The 15801-nt window shown below is 46.9% G+C and overlaps 1 protein-coding gene across 1 annotated transcript in view; it reads left to right on the top strand.

Moving 5' to 3' along the window:
- The window catches only part of PLXNA4 (plexin A4), a gene marked incomplete at both ends in the record, with an annotated part of 418983 nt that overhangs the window by 290891 nt on the left and 112291 nt on the right, over nucleotides 1–15801 (top strand). Inside the window, 2 exons of the mRNA XM_083365401.1 lie at nucleotides 10630–10753; nucleotides 11616–11769. Of these exons, the coding sequence (XP_083221527.1) occupies nucleotides 10630–10753; nucleotides 11616–11769 (278 nt within the window). The remainder of the gene's footprint in view (nucleotides 1–10629; nucleotides 10754–11615; nucleotides 11770–15801) is intronic.

Genomic DNA, 15801 nt, shown 5'->3' with positions numbered 1-15801 from the left:
AGAATAGAATAGAATAGAATAGAATATATGGAATAGAATAGAATAGAATAGAATAGAATAGAATAGAATAGAATATATGGAATAGAATAGAATAGAATAGAATAGAATAGAATAGAATAGAATAGAATAGAATATATGGAATAGAATAGAATAGAATAGAATAGAATAGAATAGAATAGAATAGAATAGAATAGAATAGAATAGAATAGAATAGAATAGAATAGAATAGAATAGAATATATGGAATAGAATAGAATAGAATAGAATAGAATAGAATAGAATAGAATAGAATAGAATAGAGAATGAATGGAACGGAACAGAACAGAACAGAATAGAATAGAATAGAATAGAATAGAATAGAATAGAATAGAATAGAATAGAATAGAATAGAATAGAATAGAATAGAATAGAAAATATGGAATAGAATAGAAAATATGGAATAGAATAGAATAGAATAGAATAGAATAGAATAGAATAGAATAGAATAGAATAGAATAGAATAGAATAGAATAGAATAGAAAATATGGAATAGAATAGAATAGAATAGAATAGAATAGAATAGAATAGAATAGAATAGAATAGAATAGAATAGAATAGAATAGAATAGAGAATGAATGGAATGGAACAGAGCAGAGCAGAGCAGAATAGCACAGTTGGGACCTATATTATTTCAGACAAATGGTTGTCCAGTCTCTTCTTAAAAACCTCCAGTGATGGACAGCTTTGCAGCCCTCTCTAAAAGCAGTTTACAGAACCAGCCAGTTTCCCCCCCCCCGCCTCCCACAACAATCTGGGTCCTCATTTTACCGACTTCGGAAGGAATGAGCGGCTGAGTCAACGTGGAGCTGGCCAGGATCGAACTCCAGGCTGTGGGAATGAAGAGTTTTGTCTGCAGTCCTGCCCTCTAACCACTGCGCCACCACAGCCCCGGTGGTCAGAAAGTCCCCAGAGATGTTGGCGGCACACTGCAACTGTCAAAAATATGAGCCAGTTGCCACATTTTGATCCCGCGACAATGGGGATCCTGCCACGCCGGTAAGGTGTGGGAAAACGGTCATAAGTCAGTTTTTCCCAGTGCCGTTGTAACTTAAAGGAGTGTCTTCTTACCAATTAAGAAACTGTGAACAAAGTGCTTTCCGGTGGCATCTATTGAGGGCCTTGGTGCTTTCGAAAATCTGCCAAAACTGTGCTGGTCTCCACACCCTGCTTACTTTCCGGAAGGTATAAAAAGGACAGAGTTTTGATTTTCACCTCACGCCGACCAATGTGCAGATTTCGACACACAGCTGCACCCATTGGAGCCCTCCGTGCTTTCTTTTTTCCTCATTTAACACCTCCTTAAAGCAGCTGCTTGACATCTGTTGCACAGGGGAAAAATTAAAGACTGGGAGAAGAATTGTATTTGGTACATGCAGGAAGGCAATATGTTGACTTGCCAACTGGATTTATTGCGTTGTAATTTATTTTAAGAATGTATATAGGATTCTCCCACAATGGAGCTGGGTGGCCCACCGCAGAAAACAGTCCAAAAATAAACAGGGTAGTCGACAACGATCAGAAGGAAGCAACAGAGCATTCCTGCATTCTCCCTTTGGTGACATGAGACATCCTGGCTTTAATGCCTTTTTTTTTTTAAAAAAATGTCTTTTTAAACCCCATCAGGGTTGGGGGCCACCCAAACTGATGCCAGCCTTCATTTTCCACGCTTCTTCAAAACTTTGCAGTGCTGTTCTCCAAATATAGCGCGGGTTAAAATAGTGTCTGCTTTCTTGGGGGCGAGTTTTCCCTCACTATAGACATCTGTTTCCCGCATGGAAGGGACCTTGGAGGTCTTCTAGTCCAACCCTCTGCTCAGGCAGGAGACCCTATAGTACCAGGGGTAGGTAACCTCTTTTATGACTGGTGGACTTCAACTCCCAGAATTCCTGAGCCAGCCATGCTGAGGGGAAAGGGAGAGGATTCCATGCTGAGCCAGGCTGGCTCAGGCATTCTGGGAGTTGAAGTCCGCGAGTCATAAAAGAGCCAAGGTTGCCTACCTCTGAACTAGAGGGTTGTCAAGTTGTGGGAACTAGGTTTGTTTAGTTTAGTGCAGGGTTAGGCAACCTGGGCTCTTTTATGACTGGTGGACTTCAATTCCCAGAATTCCTGAGCCAGCCATGCTGAGGGGAAAGGGAGAGGTTTCCAAGCTGAGCCACGCTGGCTCAGGAATTCTGGGAGTTGAAGTCCACCAGTCATAAAAGAGCCAAGGTTACCTAGCCCTGCCCTAGACCAGGGGTGTTAAACTGCCGGACGCGGGCCGGACGCGTCACGAAGAAACCGTGCCTACCCCATTGCTGGCAATGGGGAAAAAGTTCTGATACGTCACGTGATGTCACTTGATGTTGCGAGTTTGACCTGTCTGCCCTAGACCATTTCAGACAAATGGATGTCCAATCTCTTCTTGAGAACCTCCAGTGATGGAGCACCCACAACAGAACAGCGGAATAATGGAGTAACGGAATAACGGAATAACAACAGAGTTGGAAGGGCCCTTGGAGATCTTCTAGTCTAACTCCCAGCTCAAGCAGGAGACCCTATAGCAGAGGCCCCCAACCTTTTGGGCACCAGGGACTGGTTCCACAGAGAAAGGTTTTTCCACGGGCTGGAGAATGTGTGGTTTTGTGTGCTGCCTGCATCCCACTGATGGGGCTTTGCTTGTTTGTGCGGACCGGTTGCTGGTGTGCCGCGGTCCGGTACCGGTCCATGAACCGGGGGTTGGGGACCCCTGCCCTATACCATTTCAGACAAAGGGATGTCCAATCTCTTCTTGAAAAGTTCCAGTGATGGAGCACCCACAACCTCTGGAGTCAACTCGTTCCGCTGATTAATTGGGGAAGTTCAGGAAAGTTCTCCATAGTTCTAGCTTGGGTCTCTCCTTGAGGTCTCCTGTGCTTCTGTGTGAATTCCTTTGCCTGTCCAATTTTGCTGGAACATCTGAGGTGGAGCTTTCTTCTCTTCTTCTGCTTGGGGATGAAGTTCTGTTTACCATTACCCTTGGTGTAATTTCCATTTTTCACTTCCCATTTCCAGTTCAAAGTTATGACGGCACTGAAAAAGAGGGACTGACACCATTTTTCACCTGATGACCGTGGCACCTTCCCCACGCTTATGTGGTCAAAATATGGATGCTTGGCCATGGACTCACATTATGACGGTTGCAGTGCAATTCCAGCAACCGTTCCTGATATCTTTTAGCCTCCAGTCCCCTGATCATCTTTGTTGCTCTTCTGTGGACTCTTTCCAGAGTCTCAACATCTTTTTTTACATCGTGGTGACCAAACCTGGATGCCGTATTCCAAGTGTGGCCTTACTAAGGCCTTGTAAAGTGTTATTAACACTTCACGTGATCTTGATTCTATCCCTCTGTTGATGCAGCCTAGCACTGTGTTGGCCTTTTTGGCAGCTGCAGCACACGGCTGACTCACATTTAAGGGATTGTCTACTAGGACTCCAAGATCCCTCTCGCAGTTGCTACTATTGAGCAAGGTACCCCCGTTACTGTACCTGGGCATTTGGTTTTTCTTGTCTAAATGCAGAACCTGAATTTTTCACCATTGAATTCCATTTTGTTAGATACAAAATGTTTGATTACCAAAAAAATACTACAAATACACAAAAAGTGGATTTGGAAACCAGAGGGAACACCCTGTGGGTTTTTCCTGCCTCTCCGCAGCCACACTGAATTCTATCCATCCCGCGGCACGTTGTATATAAAATGAAGTTGGCATGTTGTGAACGGGTGGTGGTGGTGGTGGGGAACGCAGATTGTCTCCTCTTCAAAATAACAGCTGTTTGGAGCGCTTCAAAGCCTGAAACCCAAATGCGTTGGGAGAGTTGTGTTTTCAGGCATTCTGAGTTGTCTTTCTAACATGAAACACTTTGGAGCGGTCCAACGGCTGCTCGGATGGCGCAGTTTCGTTCAAGGTCAAAACAAAAGACATATGTTCCAAAGAAGGGTGGTGTTGTTGTTTTCCAATAATTTCAAATGTTCTTCCCATGGAAGGCAGCCATACTGGACTGTTCCAGTCAGACTTTTCTAGCAGTGGGGACTCCAGTTAAGTCCTTTCTCCACTGGGTGCACAGCCAACTAGATAGATAGATAGATAGATGATAGATAGATAGATAGATAGATAGATAGATAGATAGATAGATAGATAGATAGACAGACAGACAGATGATAGATAGATAGATAGATAGATAGATAGATAGATAGATAGATAGATAGATAGATAGAGACAGATAGATAGATGATAGATAGACATAGATGATAGATAGATAGATAGATAGATAGATAGATAGATAGATAGATAGATAGATAGACAGACAGACAGACAGACAGTTGATAGATAGATAGATAGACAGACAGATAGATAGATGATAGATAGACATAGATGATAGATAGATAGATAGATAGATAGATAGATAGATAGATAGACAGACAGACAGACAGACAGATGATAGATAGATAGATAGACAGACAGATAGATAGATGATAGATAGACATAGATGATAGATAGATAGATAGATAGATAGATAGACAGACAGACAGACAAATGATAGATAGATAGATAGACAGACAGATAGATAGATGATAGATAGACATAGATGATAGATAGATAGATAGATAGATAGATAGATAGATAGATAGATAGACAGACAGACAGACAGACAGACAGACAGACAGACAGACAGACAGACAAACAGATAGATGATAGATAGACCCAGATAGATATGTAGAGAGACAGACAGACAGACAGACAGACAGACAGACAGACAGAAAGACAGACAGACAGATGATATAGAGATACATAAATATAGATAGACCGAGAGAGAGAGAGAGAGAGAGAGAGAGAGAGAGAGACATACAGTAGATCAGACATGTCAAACACAAGGGCCGGGGGCCAGATCCGGCCCGCGAAGTGGTTTCATGCGGCCCATGAAGCCATCCTGGAAACAGTGAGGGAACGGCCCCCACTGCCTTGGCCCTGGCCCAGAGACCCTCCTTCTGCCAGAGACCCTCAGATCTGTCCCACTCCTGCCCAGGCCCCCATAGGCACCCTTGATGCGAACGATGTAGAGCTGGCCACGCCCACCCAGTAGGCCATACCCACTTTAGCCACGCCCACCCAGTAGGCCACGCCCACCCAGGCCATACCCACCCGGCCCCCTGAGGGCAACCACAATGCTGATACAGCCCTCAATGAAATTGAGTTTGACACCCCTGCAGTAGATAGAGACAGACAGACAGACAGACAGACAGACAGACAGACAGATAGATAGATAGATAGATAGACAGACAAACAGATAGATGATAGATAGACGCAGATAGATATGTAGATAGAGAGAGAGACAGACAGACAGACAGAAAGACAGACAGACAGATGATATAGAGATACATAAATATAGATAGACCTAGATAGAGAGATAGAGAGAGATAGACAGACAGTAGATAGAGACAGACAGACAGACAGACAGACAGACAGACAGACAGACAGATAGATAGATAGATAGAGACAGAGATAGAGGTAGAGGTAGAGAGTTATAGATATAGATAGATATTTAGTTCCCAGCTATTCCCAAAAGAAGTGGAATTTGCTTTTTTTTACTTTAATAGGATTGGGTAGAAAGTGCATCCCAACCCATTTTTACTATTATTTTTCTTTTATTATTACTATTGATTAAATGTATTGACTGCTCATGTTACCACAAGATAACTGGGCGGTTTACAGTATTAAATTTCTTTCAATTTCTTTTCTGGACAAACTTTCAATTACGTCTCTCTTTCACTCTTAATATTCCCACAGGCCAGTAGGAGGAAAATCTGGCCATCGGCATTATAACCAACAAAATAATTTGATATCCAATTTTTAAAAAAAAAAATAAGAAGAAGAAAGCAAGAAAAGAAAAGGAACTTGAATTATACGGGTGGTCCTCAACGTATGAACAAAACTGAGCTCAGAATTTCTGTCACTAAGTGAGACAATTGCTAAGTGAGCATTGCCCCATATTACAACCTTTCTCGCCACCGTTCTTAAGTGAATCCCTGCAGTTGTTAAGTTAGTAACCTGGTGGTTAAGCGAATCTGGCTCCCCCCTTGTCAGAAGGTCGCAAAAGGGGATGATGTGACCCCGGGACACTGCGACCGTCATAAAGATGAGTCAGTTGCCAAGCGTCTGAATTTTGATTGCGTGACCTAGGGGATGCCGCCATGGTCGTAAGTGTGAAAACCACTCATAAGTCAGTCTTTTCAGCGCCGTTGTTCATTTTGAACAGTCCCTAAGCAAATCGCGTTTGGTCAGTGGTGTTTAGCAGCAACCGCGTTACTAGTTGAATAATTGTGCTGGCTCACTTAACAACTGTGGCAAGAAAAGTCACAAAACGCAGCACTCGTGTTGGTAAGTTGAGGACTGTCTGCAGTGCAGTGGAATCAAGGCCATTCTGATGCTTCCCCACCGCATTTTCTTCCACCCAGCAGTGGAAATTCCTGTTCTGGTTGGCGCTAGCCTCAAGCTGTTCAAGCCTAGCTGAAGACGATCAATGCAAGTTCCCCATATGGAGGCTGAGCATCATGTTGGTGGAGCATGGAGCATGGAATCCCACATGTTTTGCTTTCTTTCCTTAGCTTCCCCCCCCCACCTTTTTTTTTTTTTTGAATCTGGCAGGCTTCTTTAGCAGATGGGAAGCAGGCAGAATTTCAGCCCTCGGAGTCTCTGGCAACTTGCAGATCCCACAGCATTGGGATTGGCGGGGCAGCTGTTCAAAAAGGTGGCAATGCTCCTGATGCTGCGACAATCTCAGTGTGAAGTAGCAGGTTGCACACCCGGGGCTGCACAAATCTCTGCTTCAGTTTATCAAGAGTCAAGTCACCTCCAGTTAAATGTTCGCCTTTGATTTTGTGCACCTTGCCGATGCATTACTTTTCCAATGTAGGAATCCTCCAGATGAGGGCGGGGGAAACTTCATCTCCCAGAATTCTTAGCGCTGGCCACACCGGCAGAGGAATTCTGGGAATTGAAGTTCAGCTACCTAGAAAAGGGCTTTCGACGCCCCGTTATCTCTCATCTCTGGCCACACCGGCAGAGGGATTCTGGGAATTGAAGTTCAGCTACCTAAAAAAGGGCTTTCGACACCCCGTTATCTCTCATCTCTGGCCACACTGGCAGAGGAATTCTGGGAATTGAAGTTCAGCTGCCGAGAAGGGGATTTTCAACTCTCAGAATTCTCAGCAATACTGGCTAGGGAATTCTGGGAGTTGATGTCCACACATCTGGAGAGAGTTCAGGATGGGAAAGCCTGTAATAAACTGTAAAAGCTATCTGGGACCCAAAGCAGATGTTTGTTTATTTGTTAAAAATCACCCTCGTCTATGGAGATTCTCCGCCATCCGGATCATGGTTGTCCCAAAGGTGCTTTTTTCAAGAGGCAACGAAACTTTCTTGTTTTTCTTTGAAGACATTTCGCTTCTCATCCCAGAAGCTTCTTCAGCTCTGACTGGATGGTGGGGAAGGGAAAGATTTATACTCCTTGCAGACAGCTGGTCATTTGCATTCTTTTAAGAGAGTCATTGAGGCCACTTGGAGATTTACCTGTGTCTCCAGGGTCACCTGAGTGGTGCAAATGGGTATGGCACAACCTACGAGAACTAGGGGAGAAGACTCAGCAGTCCATCTGCATTTAAAAGACAAAGGCCCCTCTTTCGAAGACAGCAAACTCCACATTTTGGACAAAGAGGACCGCTGGTTTGAAAGAAGGATCAAAGAGGCCATCCAGGTCAAAACTGAACAGCCCCTCCCTCAACAGAGGGGGAGGGATCCGACACCATCTATCTCCAGTCTGGCAGGCCCAAGAAGGCTCCACACCCATTTGCACCACTCGGGTGACCTTAGAGACACAGATAAGCCTCCAGGTAGCTTTAACGACTTGCTAAAAAAAACGCAAATGACCAGCTGTCTGCAAGGAGTATAAATCTTTCCATTCCCCCCACCATCCAGTCAGAGCTGAAGAAGCTTCTGGGATGAGAAGCGAAATGTCTTCAAAGAAAAACCGGAAAGTCCAGTTGCCTCCTGAAAAAGCACCTTTGGGATAAAAATCACCCTTCTGCTTCTAGGAAGTTTACAACAAGTGAGGTAAAACATCAAGAGGGAAGGAAGGAAGGAAGGAAGGAAGGAAGGAAGGAAGGAAGGAAGGAAGGAAGGAAGGAAGGAAGGAAATAGAGAACAGAGAGGGAGAGAGGGAGGAAGGAAGGAAGGAAATAAAGAACAGAGGGAGGGAGAGAGGGAGGGAGGAAGGAAGGAATAGAGAACAGAGGGAGAGAAGGAAGGAAGGAAATAAAGAACAGAGGGAGGGAGAGAGGGAGGGAGAAAGGAAGGAAATAGAAAACAGGGAGGGAGGGAGGAAGGAATACAGAACAGAGGGAGAGAGGGAGGGAGGGAGGAAGGAAGGAAGGAAGGAAATAGAAAACAGAGGGAGGGAGGGAGGAAGGAAATAGAGAACAGGGAGGGAGAGAGGGAGGGAGGAAGGAAATAAAGAACAGAGGGAGAGAGAGAGGGAGGGAGGAAGGAAGGAATAGAGAACAGAGGGAGAGAAGGAAGGAAGGAAATAAAGAACAGAGGGAGGGAGAGAGGGAGGGAGAAAGGAAGGAAATAGAAAACAGGGAGGGAGGGAGGAAGGAATACAGAACAGAGGGAGAGAGGGAGGGAGGGAGGAAGGAAGGAAGGAAGGAAATAGAAAACAGAGGGAGGGAGGGAGGAAGGAAATAGAGAACAGGGAGGGAGAGAGGGAGGGAGGAAGGAAATAAAGAACAGAGGGAGAGAGAGAGAGGGAGGAAGGAAGGAGATAGAGAACAGAGGGAGGGAGGGAGGAAGGAAGGGAGGAAATAGAGAACAGAGGAGGGAGCGAGGAAGGAAATAGAGAAAACAGGGAGGGAGGAAATAGAGAACAGAGGGAGGAAGGAAGGAAGGAAGGGTTTTTCTGCTTTCCTGTTTCTTTTGCTTTTTCCCTTTCTCTTCTCCCTCTCTAATTCCCCTCTTTCCCTCTTTCTTCTTAATGCCAACCCAATCACAGTCTGCTGAATTTCTGGCCAGGCCAAATGCTTCCATGTGCCGTGCATGTTTTCACCTGTTCCCTCACTGAACTCACTTACTTTCCTTTTTGGGATGATTCTTCACACCTTTTGGCACGGGAGGTGTTGAGCTGTTGGCAAAGGTGAGCGGGTGCCAGGGAGAAGGTGTCGGGAGCCTTTGTTCCCGCGGAAACCAGACTGAGAAGGCTGCATCCGAGAACAGGAGCTGGATTTACAAATAAAAACCCTGATCGGGAGTCCTCGGCTCACGGCCACCACTCAGCCCAAAATTTCCAGTGCAAAGCAAGAGTGTTGTGAAAGGAGTTTTGGCCCATTTTAGGGCCTTTTTTTGGGGGGGGGACACAGTTGTTAAGCAAGTCGCTACCGTTGTTAAGCGAATCATGTAAAGCGAATCGGGCTTCCTCCATTGACCTTCCTTGTCAGAATCCGACTGGGAAGGTTATAAACAGTAATTACTTGACATCTGGACCCTGCAACTGTCATAAATACATGCCCATTCCCGAGTGTCCAAATTGGCTGAGGGATTCTGGGAATTGAAGTCCACCCATCTTACAGCATGATAGTTGAGGAATTCTGGGAGTTGAAGTCCACGCATCTTAAACCATGATGGCTGAGGAATTCTGGGAGTTGAAGTCTACCCATCTTAAACCATGATAGCTGAGGAATTCTGGGCGTTAAAGTCCACCCATCTTAAACCATGATAGCTGAGGAATTCTGGGAGTTGAAATCCACCCATCTTAAACCATGATAGCTGGGGAATTCTGAGAGTTGAAATCCACCCATCTTAAACCATGATAGCTGGGGAATTCTGAGAGTTGAAATCCACCCATCTTAAACCATGATAGCTGGGGAATTCTGAGAGTTGAAGTCCAGCCATCTTAAATCATGATAGCTGGGGAATTCTGGGAGTTGAAGTCTACCCATCTTAAACCATGATAGCTGAGGAATTCTGGGAGTTGAAGTCCACCCATGTTAAACTTTTTTTTTTTGCCACAGTCGTTAAAGGAATCCCTGAAGTTGTTCAGTGAGTAAGGAGTGAATCTGGCTTTCCCATTGACTTTGCTTGTCCAAAGGTCGTAAAAAGGGATCATGTGAAACATACATCCGGGACACTGCAACCGTCATAAATACGAGTCAGTTGCCAAGTGTATGAATTTTGATCATCCGACCATGGGGGATGCTACAACGGTCGTCTGAAAAATGATCCTAAGTCCCCTTTTTCATTGCTGTTGTAACTTTGAACAACCACTAAGTGAGCTGTTGTAAGTCAAGGACTACCTGTATAGGGATTTGTGGTAAAACCGTCACATGATGGCGGGATGCTGCACTCAGCCTTCCATGCACACCCAGTGTGGGTGTGCGACAATGAGGCCGTCAGAACTTTGAATCCAGGGTGTAACTTCCTCCAGGGAGTTCTATGACCAACCGGTCGTAAGTAGGAGGACTACTGTGCTTGGTGCAAGCCTTTTGATGGCTTCTGATTCTGTGTTCGTCTCTCTCACTTTTCAGGTGCACCAGGAAGGAACAGTGTGAACGGTCCAGCGAGCCTCGGAGGTTTGCTGCGGAGACGAAGCAGTGCGTCCGACTCACCGTGCACCCCAACAACATCTCGGTCTCCCAGTATAGTGTGACAGTAAGGAGGAGGGTTTTTGGGGTACCTCTGAACTCTCTGGCCTCCCAGGCCTAGAACGGACTTCCGGAAATGGCATCCGCACACTTCCGGCAGGCCGTTCTAGGCCTGGGAGGCCTCGTCCAGGACCTCCCAGGCCTGCAACGGACTCCCAGAATCAGCGTGCGTTCAGCCAGTTTCCCGAAGTCAACCAGGTTTAGCTACCGGTTCTGCCAAACTGATGCGAACTGGCTGAACCCCATCACTGGATTGGATACCCTCACAAGATAAAAACACCGTGTTGGTTGATTTTAGATCCCAGAAAGATGAATTCCTCCACTGTTTTGATGGTCTTATTGTTGATCTACACCAGGGGTAGGCAAGCTTGGCTCTTTTATGACTCGTGGACTTCAACTCCCAGAATTCCTGAGCCACCGTGGCTCAGCTTGGATACCTCTCCCTTTCCCCTCAGCGTGGCTGGCTCAGGAATTCTGGGAGTTGAAGTCCACGAGTCATAAAAGAGCCAAGGTTGCCTATCCCTGGTCTACACTCTAACCCAGGGGTTTCAAACTGCCGGCCCGTGGGCCGGATGCGTCATCGGGAAGCCACGCCCACTCCATTTCCAGCAATGGTGAAAAAGTTCCGATACGTTGCGTGACGTCATGTGACGTCGCGAGTTTGACATGTCTGCTGTAACCTGTGCAGTTGTGATTATCTTTATGAGGAAGACAAAACACATCGTTTGATTAATCCCAGCCTCCTCCTTTTGGTGGTGATGGCAACATCAGGAGCTTCTCTCTTTCCTTCTGTAGCTTTGGGGCCTCCTGTCCTTTTCCACGTTTTCTTATCCCTCACTTTCCTCTCCTCAATTCCTTTTCTCCTCCAGCTGGTGTTGGAGACCTACAATGTGCCTGAGCTATCCAATGGGGTCAATTGCTCCTTTGGGGACCTGGCAGAAATGAACGGTGTGGTGTCAGGCAATAAAATCAAGTGCCTGTCGCCAGCAGCCAAGGAGGTCCCAAAGATCATCACGGAAAATGGTACGTATCCAAATGGTTAGGATCCCAAGCTCTCTCTCTCTCTCTCTCTCTCTGTGTGTGTGTGTGTGTGTGTCTGTGTGTGTGTGTGTGCGCGTGCATGTCAGGCCCCAAGGACAACATGCGGAGTGACTTCTGAGCAGTTCCTTTATTGTTGTTTGCCTAGAGACAGAATCTTGCCAGACTAAAGCAATAATTAACAATAAATGGCACAGTGGTGAGAAAGCAGTGCTGCAGGCTACTTGCAGTTCGGCAGTTCGAGTCTCACCGGCCCAAAGTTGACTCAGCCTTCCATCCTTCCGAGGTCAGTAAATGAGAACCCAGATTGTTGTGGGGGGGCAACAGGCTGACTCAGTAAACTGCTTAGAGAGGGCTGTAAAATACTGTGAAGCGGTATATAAGTCTAAGGGCTATTGCTAAGTCGGAAGGAAGGAAGGAAGGAAGGAAGGAAGGAAGGAAGGAAGGGAGGGAGGGAGGGAGGGAGGGCCTTGGTGGCACAGTGGATAGAATGCCGTACTGCAGGCAAACTCTGCCCACAGCCTGGTGGGGACCACGGTCCTAGCAGGAAGTGGCCTGCAATTAAATCCAGCACATTAACAGAGGTATCCAAGTCATTGTTGGCAGACGGAGTGGTGTGTGTGTGTGTGTGTGTGTGTGTGTATGTGTGTGTGTGAGCGTCCTGGTCCCCAGATGTATGCCGGGATGTGCGAGTGCATATTTGCGCACGCAGACACCACGGTGAGTGTCTGTCAAGTCCCCTTTGCCGTGATTGATTAATGACTCTTTCAGGGGGCGAAAAATGAGGGCCAAGGTTTTGCATTAAACATGCGCACACCTTCGTTCTGAAGTCTTAATAGGTCCCTCCGATTCGCTTGTCAGATGAATCACAGGCCGGTATTCAGGTTGTCATTAAATGAATCGAGGCCGGGATTAACGGAAATAGAAAGACCTGTCAGTCCGCCAAGGTTAGGAAAGGAGTTGTCACGGCTGAGACCTCGGGGTCCGTGGGATGTGGGAAAGGGAAGCAAATTGGGCGAAACGTGCTCTTGATCTAAATGTGTGGTTCACATGCGGTGATTTACATTACTTTAAGACTTGTGGGAAACACATAGATTTGAAACCTGAACTTTTTGCTTTTTATGAGGCAGGGCCAGAAAAGCTCGATAAATGAAGCACAGATTTGATTTTGCCTGCGATAACAGCAGCAAAACGTATATTTGCACAATATTGGGAAAATGAAGAAATACCATCGGAGGAAGAAATAATCTAAAAAATACTAGACTGCGCAGAAATGGACAGACTCACTTTGAGACTGAAGGAAAGAGAAGAAACAGAATATTTTCAAACTTGGGACTTATTTATCACTGGCTGGAGAAACGAACTAGGGATTAGGAATTTAATTTGCATTAGTGAACAATAAACTCAGACAACACGTTTGTTGAATAAGCATTGTTGAAGTATTAAAAAAATCAATAAAACATATATGTATACACACACATACATACATACATACATACATACATACAGGGCTTTTTTTGTCATAGAACGCTCAGAACGGAGTTCCGGCACCTTTTTCTTTTACAAAAAAAGCACTGCATACATACATATATATATATATATATATATATATATATATATATATACACATACATACATACATACATACATACATACATACATACATACACGCACATTTAATTTAATTTAATTTAATTTAATAACATTTATATACCGCCCTTCTCCCTGAGGACTCAGGGCGGTTCACAGGGCAGAATAAAATAGCAAATACAAACATTAAAAAAAGATTAAACAATTGCCCTAGTTAAAAACAATGGAAATACAGCGCTAAAAACCCCAAGAAAAATTAAAAGACCAAAGATAAAACAACCCCAGCAATCCCCATCAGGCTAGGCCAGCTTGTACAAACAGAAATGTCTTAAGATCGCGACGAAAGGAGCGAAGATCGGGCGCCATCCGGAGCTCTACCGGTAGCTGATTCCACAGCTCCGGAGCGCCCACAGAGAAGGATCTCCCCCTGGGGGCCACCAATCGACATTCTCTGATCGGTGGCACCCTGAGGAGGCCCTCTCTGTGGGAACGCACAGGGCGCAGGGAGCTTGATGCCGGTAGCAGATGTTCCCTGAGGTACTCCGGCCCCATGCCATGGAGGGCTTTGAACACCATTACTAGCACCTTGAATCTCACCCGGAAGACAACTGGCAACCAATGCAGCTCACGGAGCAGAGGTGTAACGTGGGAGTATCGGGAGACTCCCAACACCACTCTCGCGGCTGCATTCTGTACCAGTTGGAGCTTCCGGGTGGTCCTCAAGGGCAGCCCCATGTAGAGAGCGTTGCAGTAGTCCAGACGAGAGGACACGAGCGCATGAGTGACCGTGCATAGATCATCCCGGCTAAGATAGGGCCGCAACTGACGCACCAGGCGAACCTGTGCGAAGGCCCCCCTAGTCACAGCTCCTATATGGTCTTCCAAGGTGAGCCGTGAATCTAGGAGGACCCCCAAGTTGCGAGCCCTATCTACGGGGGGTAATAGTTCACCCCCCATAGCCAGAGGTGGAATGTCCGAATAAACCCGGGATGAAGGTATGCAAAGCCACTCAGTCTTGTCGGGGTTGAGCTGGAGTCTGTTCCTCCCCATCCAGACCCGAACCGCCTCCAGGCAACGGGACATCACGTTGAGGGCATCACTGGGGTGGTTTGGGGTTGAAAAGAAAAGTTGGGTATCATCAGCATACTGATGATACCCAACTCCAAAGCCACGAATGATCTCACCCAGCGGCTTCATATAGATGTTGAACAGGAGAGGCGAGAGGACCGACCCCTGAGGAACTCCACAAATGAGAGACCTCGCGGTCGACCTCTGCCCCCCTGCCAACACCGACTGCGAACGTCCCTGGAGATAGGAGGAGAACCACTGTAAAACTGTGCCTCCCACTCCCAGTCCCCTGAGACGCCGCAGCAAGATACCATGGTCGATGGTATCGAAAGCCGCCGAGAGGTCTAATAGGACTAGGACAGAGGAATGCCCCCTGTCCCGAGCCCTCCAGAGATCATTCACCAGCGCGACCAATGCCGTCTCCGTGCTGTGCCCGGGCCTGAAACCCGATTGGTACGGGTCTAGATAATCCGCTTCATCCAGGACCAGAGGGAGCTGATGCGCCACCACACTCTCAACAACCTTCGCAAGAAAGCGAAGGTTGGAGACAGGACGAAAGTTGTTCAATACAGCCGGGTCCAGGGCAGGCTTCTTGAGGAGAGGCCTCACCACCGCCTCCTTCAAGACGGCGGGGAAGATACCCTCACTCAAAGAAGCCGATATAACTGCCTGGAACCAGCTGTGTGTCCTCTCCCGGGCTGCATAGACCAGCCAGGAAGGGCACGGGTCCAGTAAACATGTGGTGGTGCTCAGCCTCCCCATGATCCTGTCCACTTCCTCCGGAGTCACAGAATCAAACTCCTCCCAGGTGATATCGACAAGACCACCCGTGTCCTGATCGTCAGACTCTGCCCAGTCAGAGTCCAGACCGGTCCGAATCCGAGCGATTTTGTCCGACAGATGTTGGTTAAACTCCTCGGCACGTCCCTGCAAGGGATCCTCCCTCACCTCCTGATTTAGGAGGGAGCGAGTCACCCTAAACAGGGCAGCCGGGCGATTATCTGCGGACGCAATAAGGGTGGCGAAGTGGTTGGACCTCGCCTCCCTAATTGCAGCGAGATAAGACCTAATGTAGGCTCTTAGTCGCAATCGGTCGGATTCGGATCGGCTGGACCTCCAACCGCTCTCTAGGCCCCGTCTCCGACGCTTCATCTCCCGGAGCTCCGCAGAGAACCATGGAGCTCGACGGGATCTGCACCGGATCTGCGCGCACACACACACACACACACACACACACACATACATAAGACTTGTGGGCTTCAACTTCCTGGCTGAGGAATTCTGGGAGTTGAAGTTCACAAGTCTTAAAGTTGCCAAGTTCCCTGCCCTAGAGAACAGCCACACTCAGGTGGACCAGCA

This window comes from Vipera ursinii (assembly GCF_947247035.1).
Source record: "Vipera ursinii genome assembly, chromosome: 6".
Lineage (NCBI taxonomy): Eukaryota > Metazoa > Chordata > Lepidosauria > Squamata > Viperidae > Vipera > Vipera ursinii.
The sequence above is the reverse complement of the archived record's forward strand: the minus strand, read 5'-3'. Positions and strand labels throughout refer to the sequence as shown.